This window comes from Abramis brama (assembly GCF_963993115.1).
Source record: "Abramis brama genome assembly, chromosome: 5".
Taxonomy (NCBI): domain Eukaryota; kingdom Metazoa; phylum Chordata; class Actinopteri; order Cypriniformes; family Leuciscidae; genus Abramis; species Abramis brama.
In genome coordinates, this window is record NC_139967.1 from 12226939 (window position 1) to 12237206 (window position 10268).

The following is a 10268-nucleotide window of genomic DNA, read 5'->3' on the forward strand; positions in this document are numbered from 1 at the left end:
GCCAGACCAATACCAGGTTAACATTATCCAATAGCCTGTGCGGTCTATGTGACATCAGTAATAATAATAAAAAAAGGTTCTGAAAAAGAGCAAAGATTGTGAAGCTAAAAAAAAATAATATTTCGAAAAACATGCACTAATAATTGTACTGAATTAAGAAAGTAAATTGGGGCTGTTTTTGACCAATCAAAGGCTGTTCAGTCTGCAGTGCAAAAAATAAAACTGTGACAGAATACAGTGATTGAATTTTAAGAGGTTTTTGCAGCCTAATATATTATTTTGTAACCTCTTACTGCTTTCTTGTTTGGTTAATATTGGATTGTCTGTGTCCTATGCATCCATGTGTTCAAGAGGAGAGAAAGAGAAGGACAGAAAAAGGGAGGAGATGGAGAGAGAGGAGGGGAATGTCCTTGTGCAATTATCCTGATTTTTTAGGAAAACCCACATGGCCAGAAGCTTCCATAAGCCTTTGAGGACAACACAGAGGCAGCTATTTTCCTTTACAACTGTTGTCTTTATTTATTTTGCCTACCTTGAAGTGCCTAACTTGAGGTGTCGCTGTAAAAGTGCATCAGAGAACGGAAGTAAGACGAGCAGTGAGTATTTTTATATTTCCTTCATTAAGAGGATATATGTTTCACTTGCACATTATTCATAATTCATTTGTTGGCACGCTATACAACGTCAGTGTCACTCAAAAATGCATTTTCATAATGAGCTTAATATTTTCCTAATATCGTAGCATCAAAAAGTGTTTAAGGATGTGTATGTCTTTAATACGAAATATCAAATCAGCAAGAAAATGATGCTAGACCTTTTATTAGAACCAGCTTTTTGCTAATTCTAACCCAGTGCTGCTTTAACTGACTTAATTCTTCACATTAACTATATATACTGTACATACATACACAAACCCATGGTTTGATGATGATTTTTTTTTTTTGTGATATTCATTTTAAATGTGGCTTGAGTGTTTACTTTTGTACCTCTTTGTTACATTTTCTATTGACCTTCATTTACCCTTTACATAAAATAAAGTTTATGATGTTGTTTAATGCTGTGCTATAGCAAAGGCCAGACTATTTAAACAATCAGATTTTCAGGATAGTTAGTTGTATACACCTAGAAATCAATAGAGAATTTTTTAATCTGAAATGATCTTTTTTTTATTATTTATTATTCTTATATTGATTTTTTATTTTATTTTTGCTGTGGTCTACGCAGACGATACCACATATTATATTTAGATACTTATTTTTTCTTACAGTAACATTCTTTTAACACATTGATGAGATTATTACCTTATCTCGCAGATTACTAATACACAAAGTGGGCGTGTAATACCTTCTTATTTGCAGAACAAAGAATGTGGTCAGAGGGTTAGTCGGTGCGGTCGGCACTGAGGGGGAAATGTTTTTATTTTAAGTTTTAAAGAAGTAAAAACTTCTGAATAGATGACTATTGGATAGTACTCAATATGTGTTTTTTCCACTGCCATTTCTGGTGGTGTTCATTTGGGAATTTCTCTATTCCCTGTTCCTGCCTTCTGCAGCTAAGAGCAAGTTAAGAGTGTAATGGTTAAAATGGCTTATTTTCTTTCTGACAAACTAATACTAGCATGAACAATTTAATAAAGTCTGCCCATAATGCACGTATGAACATTATATGTGTTCTTGCGCAGAACAGAAATAGTCTCACTGGTCTCTGGCCTGTCTCATTGCAGCTGGGCTGTAAATACAGGCCTGTGAACTGCGGCTCTCCCACGCCTTGCTGCACCCTCACAAATGTATATCTGGCCTTGCTTTTGCTTTTCTGTGGTGAGTGGGTGGCATCAGCCAGGCAGGGAAATTACAAACTAGGCCTGGACTCCCTCTGCCTCCACCCCAAATAAGTAATGACTGGATGTAACAGGAATAGCTCCTCTCCTGCGAGGCAACAGAAACACGAAAATGTTCTCTGTGTAGTGATTCTACATAAATGTGTTTGATACATGCAGCTTCCTTCCTGTGACTCAAAGAAAACCCAGTATACAGATAATACCGATAGTAGCTCTCTGTGAGTAGCTAGACTTCTGACCATCTAGATGTCTCTTTACATTTACTGAAGGTGGAAAAAAATTCATTACTCTCTTTAAAAAAAGGTTCCAAAGGGAGTTTTTGCAGCGACGTCTGACTTAGAAGAACCATTTTTGGCTCCTTAATGAACCTTTCAGTGAACATTTTTAAAATAACTTTTTCTTTTCATTTGTGTGAATTTTTGTTTAAAAATCTAAAGAAACTTTTCCACTATAAAGAACCTTTTGTGGAATGCAAGTTCTTTGGGTGTTAAAGGTTCTTTATGGGACCATAGATGCCAGAACAAAAGAACCGTTATTTGTAAGAGTGCAGATTGTAGGCTACATAAAAAATACAAAAATACACCATTGTACTGTGATGTAATCAAATAACAATAATACTTATAGTATATACCATGGTACTGAATATTAATATTTACATGATACAAGGTATTTAAAAAAAAAATACCATGGTAATACCATATATATGCACTATGGTGCTTTTTGGATACTTAAATTTTTTACTTTAAACTATTTTAATATTTTTGTTTTTACTAAAATGTTTTTACAAAGTATAACTTAAACCACCTGGATGAACATAAAAATGCTCAGATCCTTTTTCTATGGGGAATAACTAGTAAAGACCACATTTGTGTCCATTTTCTTACAGGTCTTTAGAGGAAGCATGTCACTCTCTTTGCACTTTGTCTGTCTGCTCCTGGCTGCTCTCTGGGGTAACGTTTGCTTCGCCAAGCCTGCCCCGTTCAACGTTTCCATGGAGGGCAGCGGGGACGAACCCGAACTCATCTTCCCCATTGCTCGGACCACCCACATACCCCCATCTCCTTCGCCATCTCCCAACATAACGGCCACTTTCATTCGCATCAAAGACTTCATCTTCAACCAGGTGGTGGACTTCCTGAAGGAGAACTTGCTTCTCATCATTGTCGTGACCTCTCTGTTGGTAGTTATCATTTTCATTGTCTGCTGTGCTTCAGCGATGAGCCACAAACGCAAGCTCGAGGCCTACTATCCTCCGAAGACTTACTTACCCAGGAAATACATGAGCCAACCTAGTAAAGCAATGGAGAAACCTCATAATCAGATCCAGGATGGCAAGACGACCACTGCGAAGAACCTACGAGAACCTACTAAAGCATTGGTGGGGGAGAAGGAAGGAAAAGACCCCCGGCCCAAGCCGAAAGAGGTCCAGAAGGTGGAGGATGTTGAAGAGGTGGAGATGCAGAAAGATGAGCCAAAGAAGAAAGAGGAGCCTCAGCCAACCACCTCAAACACCACTTCCAGTCAGCCAATGGTCTGTACGTGCCACCTCAGAAAGGCCAATCACACCCCAGCGTGAGAGCTTTCTCTTTAATGGGCAGGAATGACCTTGATTTCAAACTTTTTTTACTGTTATGAATCTTTTGGTATATATGATGCCCTCATTCTGTTTGGTTTGTATGTTCTCTGTATGTACCATCAGAGGAAGAGTGGAAAAAAAAGTTTGTTCAACTTATTTTGTTTCTTTAAAAATGATTTTGCTTAAAAATATTTAACAAAACAACAACTAATTAACAGTTTTACTATTCATATGAAAAACAAACTTGAAATTATTTTGTGAATCACTAGTTTTGAGAGACTCGAGAAAATGTCTTTTCAAACCTTTTTTCTTTTTCATTTTGATTTATATTTTACAAATTAAATATCTATATGCATGGTAACTCATAATTTATGCTGTATTTTCTGAAGATGTTGTCAGGTTTTGTACATGACTGTAATTTTATCTAAACTTTCCTCAGTTCCTCAGTATTGAATTTAATTACTTTTTTGTCAGGTATTATGTTTAAATGGTTTTTCATAAGGAAAATAAACTATCCAAACACTTACTCTCCTGTTCTGCTCCAAATAAATAAATTGTTTCTGATAGATACAATATTATTCAAATGTTTGGGGTCAGTAAGATTTTTTAAATGTTTTTGAAAAATCCATTATGCTCACCAAAGCTGCATTTATTTGAGCACAAATACAGTAAAAAATAATAATATTGTGAAATATTATTACAATTTAAAACAACTAGAACAACTAAACAACTACATTTTAATATATTTGGTTGTTTGTTTTTTCTGTGATGGCAAAGCTACATTTTTAGCATCATTACTCCAGTCTTATTGGAGTTGGTCAGTCTTATTGATCACATGATCCTTCAGAAATCATTCTAATATGATGATTTGGTGCTCAAGAAACATTTATTTTTATCAATGTTGAAAACAGTTGTGCTGCTTAATAGTTTTGTGGAAACGGTGATACAAATTTTTAACATTATAAATGTCTTTACTGTGACTTTTGTGTCCTATTAATTTCTTTCAAAACAAACAAACAAAAACAGTTCTTACTTACTGTAATATAATGTGAGTTCAATAGAGAGGCCAGAGGTGTATATATATATATATATATATATATATATATATATATATATATACCTCTGGCCTGTCTATTGAATATATATATATAATTTAATAAAATTAATTAATTTTATGTTAATAGATTATTAGATATATCAAACAAACAGCCTTCTTCTGTCCTGTCTGTTGGTCTTGAATGGTGTGGTTTGTCAAAAGAATTGTGTTGGCTTGGTTGAAGCATATGAAACTCAAGAACCTCATGCAACAGAGCCCAGCAGAGCATAACGGCGGCAGCTACAGAGCTTTTGTCACATCCATACAACATCCAATCAATATTTCAGAAGCTTATGCCAATAGGCTTGTCAGACATATATCTGGCCTTAATGGAAATATACTGGTTGTGACAGAAGCAGACAATCATTTTTACATTATGCTTAAACTTTTTGAGGATAACTCCATATCCTGGTTTCACAGACAGGGCTTTGATTAAGCCAGGATTAAGCCTTTGTTCAATTCGGACATTTAAGTGCCTTTCATAAAACATGCCTTTGAAAAAAAAAAAAACATCACTGGTGTGCATCTTTAGACATAACAATGGCACTGGTATATTCTAAGATATGTCAGTGCAAGTTGCTTTCAGTTAAAACAGCTCAAACATGCATTTTATTCTGAGACTAGGCTTAAGCTTTATCTGTGAAACCGGATGCATAAATCCCAAGATTTACCCAATATAGAACAGTTGAATTCCTCCATGCAAGTTATTTTTCAGTAAAAACAATGCTCACACCTCTTAAAATATATGCAGATTTTGTTACAGTGATGCTATCAGCCTATCATTGATTAGTAGCCAGCTAAATGCAAATTAGCCACATACCTGAAATTAAAACCCCACTGCCATGGCGCAAGGCCAAGTGTTAGTAGTGTGTTGTCACCAAAGATATGAGTGAAGCCTTAATGAGCCAGAAACTTGAGCCACGAAAAAGAGCCGTAGCTCAAGGTCAATTTCTCCCCTTTTTTGTCCACGAGGTGCTAAATAATTCTGAAACACACTTCTCTCACTTTATTAGAAGAGAGTGATATGTGCTCTCATCACTCCTGAATGATTCAATTTAAACTTAAATATGATTTTGGCCAGCCATGGTTAACATAACTATACAGTTTACTTGTGGTTAAACTAGTTTTGTTCTTCAGACGATCAAATAACATATTACCTGCACAGAATGGTTATTAAACGTGTTAGCTAACAGAAACCTACTCTACTAACCCAGTGCAGCTGTGTCATGGGAAAAGCAACTGGAGTGCCCAGTTAATTTACATTGTGAAGAAGATACAAAACCGGTAACTCAAAACCTTAAGGCTGCCATTAAAGTTTGATGGGCCGCTACCCAGAATTTTCAGGGTGAGCACGGACCGTTCTCTGGAAGGGACAAGAGGAAAGAGGAAAGAGGTTAAGGACGTGAAGCAGATAAAGTGAAAGCGAGGAGTCAGCTGAAACAGGGCAATAATGGTGAGTACCACATCCCCATGTCTAAGTAACACATTTGATCATGCGTTTGGAATCAAGCTCAAGATGCACATGAAAGGAAATACAACCTGGAGTAGCCGCAGAGTCCATCATGGTAATTAAGTTTGTTCAACAGATTCATTTGTGGTAAAAGAAAAGCAGTTACTAACTTCTCCTTTCTTTTTCCCTTATCCATCCCTCTTAATCTTCTTCCCTCAAGTGAGCCATGCGTCCTAGTCTTCTCTACTGTCTCTTGTTGTATCTCTGTTCATCTCTCTTTGCCGGCCTGGTTGTGTCACCCTGTCCCAACGGCTGCTGCTGTCCCCATTCTGGTGCTCTGGTTCTGTGTGAGTCTCTTGGTCTACGTACTCTGCCTCGCTCTGTCCCCCTAAGCACCGCCATCCTCTCTGTAGCCCGGAATCGGCTCTGCAATGTGGATAACGTGTTCCAGCCGTACTTGGGCCTACAGGAACTGAGCCTCAGCCACAACCAACTGGTCCGATTTCCTCGGGGGCTGCCGTCAAGTCTTGAGACCCTTCAGCTTCAAGAGAATCAGATCACCTACATCACTGCTGGATCTCTAAGGCAGCTTGGGAACCTCACACACCTGGACCTAAAGGATAACCGGATACGAACGATTCAGCCAGGGGCGCTGCTAGGTCTGACCAAACTGAGGACGTTGACTCTTAAGGGGAACAGATTGTCTCGTCTGCCACTTAACTTACCTTCTTCGCTGACACACCTCGACGTGTCAGCGAACTGCATATCTGCCCTAGATCTGTCCTCGATGGGTGCATTGGTGAACTTACAAGTGTTAAAGATTAACAGTAACTGTTTACGCTCTATACCCGAGCAGGCTTTTGATGGATTGTCCCGTCTCCGGTCAGTGGAACTAGCCAATAACCTGTGGGTTTGTGAGTGTGACATCATGTATCTTTATAGGTGGCTTCTGATGGACAGGTTACGGATGGCATCAGATCTAGTATGTACAGCTCCTTTGCACCTTGCACACAAGTTGTTATTAACTCTGTCGGTCATGGCCATCTGTCCAAAACTTTTTAAGCCAGCTGAGAGAATGTCATCTGTGAATACAACGACAGAATCTGGAAAAGTGGTTGAAAGTCATATAGATCAGACCTCAAGTGTACTGATGTTGGTTAGATCTGATATTGCATGCAACACAAGTTCATTTAGATGTCAAAAATCTTTACAACTACCTGAGAGCACAATACCAAGGTCCTTCTTTGGGTCAGACCAGCCCACTATAGAGAGACTGAGCTACGAAGACTGCCTCTTAAATTTGACATCTTTTATACCTCAGCACACCCAAATATTCAACAGTCCAGCCACAGAAAAGGAACCTGGTTGTGTGGAGAATTCGACAGGTCAGCAATCAGGAGCATCTACAACTATTGGTTCAATGACCACAACTAGAGACATCAAATTCACTCCTCGGACAATACTACAGTCCAGTGACCCAGCGCTTATTGCGATCCTGGCTGTTCTTTGTGTGCTTACAGGACTGCTGATGCTCACAGTGCTTTTGGTACTGAAGAACATCCTACTCCGAAACTTGAGAGTTGCACCGTTTCCACAGGTTCAAGACGACATTCGCACAAATTGATAACCCGTATTACAGACAACTTTTTTTGTGTAGAAAAATATGTAGAGAATAATACAAAACAATGGATGATGCAACATTAACATCTAGAGCTTTATTAAGTTTTTACAAGAAATAATACAGCATCAAAGCCCATGTATCTTTTGGTTTTTGGTGTCACTTTTTTTTTTTGCTTACAAATCACTGCCAAAACTATAATGACCCTCCTGCAAAAAAATTTTCAAAACCCATACTTTCCTTTTTATAAAGTGTATGAAAATACATTTACAAGCATTTTAGTAGTATACATATAATATTGAGGGCATTTCATGTCAGAGTTTGCGATCTTCCGGAAATAAAGTTTATTGCGAATGTGCGTGATTCAGATAGATACAGAAAACAAACTTTAATCCAGAGATCCCCAAAGTCTGTCAATGCAAAGTACTTCAAACCAGAAATGCTAAGGCAGTGCACATATAGTAGTAATGATAGACACTGGCTATTATGTTCATTGCAACCTCAGTCAGGAAATAAACTGCACCATTTTTCTAAGTCACGACAAGAGTGGGTAATAGTGACTTATTGGTGAATTAGGACATTAATTTCGAGCCTCTGCCAACGTCTCCTTGTTGTCCTTCTGTTTGAGCCTGTAGTCTGCTAATGCAGCCTTAATAGCATCTTCTGCAAGCACTGCCAGAAAAAATAAAAATAATTAAATTATAAAAACAGCATTTGAGTCCATGTCTTTATTTTGATAACATTAATGTGTTTGCAATCTGAAACAACCATTTAAATACACTTACTGGAGCAATGTAGTTTGACTGGTGGTAGACAAAGTTCTTTGGCAATCTCCGTGTTTTTGATTTTCAGGGCTTCATCAATCTGTACAAGGAAAAGTGGTCATTACAATTGTAGGAACATTTGAGAAAACAAATATGGAGCACAATGAGATAATCTGATCACACTGTGAATGCATTGCGTGATGGTCTGAGTCACAATGACTCACCGATTTCCCCTTCATCCACTCTGTCGCCAGTGAGCTAGAAGCAATGGCTGAGCCACAGCCAAATGTTTTGAATCTGGCATCCGTTATCTTTCCATTCTCATCCACCTGAACCTGTAAAACAAAAGAGTCAAGTCAATGATGTAAATTATATATATTTATATAATTGAATATTTTTGTATTATTGAATTAAATTAAGTTATATTAAATATAACTAAATATGTAAAATAAAAAAGGTCTTACCTGTAGTTTCATTACATCCCCACATGCAGGAGCACCTACCAAACCAGTGCCCACATTCTTGGCATTCTTGTCCAGGGAACCAACATTTCTAGGGTTTTCATAGTGGTCCACCACCTTCAGAAAAATACATGACCACATCCTGGTCATATTTAACAATCAAAGACAATTCATTTGAGGACTGGTGAGAATGGAAATTTACACCAAATGAAAAAGTCCCCTTGGCAGATAATGACGGTGACCTTCACAACATAACATTACAGATTATTGATATTTATTGGTAATTATTTTGTGTACTTAGAAAACTAATAATATACACGCGTATTAACCTGTGGCACAGTTAAGATGCTGAAAGACACCACCGATGGGTTTGTAGGAGAGTTACACAAGTGGATTATGAAACTAACTTATCTGTAAATAAATATGGATGAATGTCATTTTAACTCAGTCAAAAATACATAAACCAGCTAATGACATGACTCTTATACTCAAGCATACTACCGAATGCCTTTAACGTACAATGTTCTGCTGGTTTGTTTACATGCGCAGTTATCTAACGTTAGCCTAGCTAGCAAGCACGCTGAAACAAAGTTGTTCTCCTAAAACATTAGGATCTACAACTGAATAAATCCTAGTTCAAGTATCAATGGATGGTCAGCCGTAAGACAAGAAGTGATACTTACCTTTTTATGATAAGAGTAGGCGGATTTGAGCTCTGGTAATGACAATGATCTAGTGAAAAGTGCAGAGGCTGCAGAGCGCTTGGCTGCCGCTGCTAACGCCATGATGACTGACTGATTACTGATGCTGCAACTGGCAGGGGGCGCGCTTTACCGAACAACTCATTATACAATTGTGAGATATGTTACATAAGTTATTTTTAAAACTGGATATATTATACAATTCGCCTTTATATAATATTGTATATATAATATTATATATTGTATATATATATGCCTTTTAATTAACTTCACTGTTGTTTTGCACAGCACTCAACAACCATAGTTCACTGCATTGCTCATATTGTAATCATCTTTTATTATAACTAATATACAACCCACCTTTATAATGTATGCAGTTATTTCTACATTCTAGATTTCATGTTACTACTGTTTTGCTCAAAAACAGATCCCAACTCCCCCTCTCTGGATGTAATTTGGGCATAATGCGTAGAGCTAGAAGGTCCAACCACACCCTAGCATAACTCTGTCCCTCCTCACCCATTAGATCCAGGGAGGAGGAGCTGGACTAGGTCAAGCTCAACCCATGATGTCTTGAGAGGTGGAGCTCCGAGTCTCCGACAAGTTGGAGCTATTACGGAACTCAACCAGCAGGGGGAGCGATTTCACCCTGCACTTAATCATAGAATTTATAAATATAATGTTTAGCATGTTTAATTAAATGAGTAGTAATATTAAATATTTGACATTTAGCATGCATATCAAATGTAATATTTAGGAATTTCA

General features: G+C 37.5%; 2 protein-coding genes across 2 annotated transcripts; one reads left to right on the plus strand and one right to left on the minus strand.

The window, feature by feature from the left end:
• The first annotated feature begins 445 nt into the window (after nt 1–445).
• On the plus strand, nt 446–4391 carry tmem119a (transmembrane protein 119a). Its single transcript, XM_084114724.1, has 2 exons — nt 446–596; nt 2724–4391. The coding sequence occupies exon 2, from the start codon at nt 2739–2741 to the stop codon at nt 3411–3413; it is 675 nt and encodes a 224-aa protein (XP_083970850.1). The 5' UTR covers nt 446–596; nt 2724–2738; the 3' UTR covers nt 3414–4391.
• A 3263-nt stretch (nt 4392–7654) lies between these two features.
• iscua (iron-sulfur cluster assembly enzyme a) lies at nt 7655–9730 on the minus strand. Its single transcript, XM_084114732.1, has 5 exons — nt 9486–9730; nt 8806–8919; nt 8566–8676; nt 8363–8441; nt 7655–8249 (listed from the first exon to the last, which is right to left on the minus strand). The coding sequence occupies exons 1-5, from the start codon at nt 9585–9587 to the stop codon at nt 8158–8160; spliced, it is 498 nt and encodes a 165-aa protein (XP_083970858.1). The 5' UTR covers nt 9588–9730; the 3' UTR covers nt 7655–8157.
• Between the last annotated feature and the right edge of the window lie 538 nt (nt 9731–10268).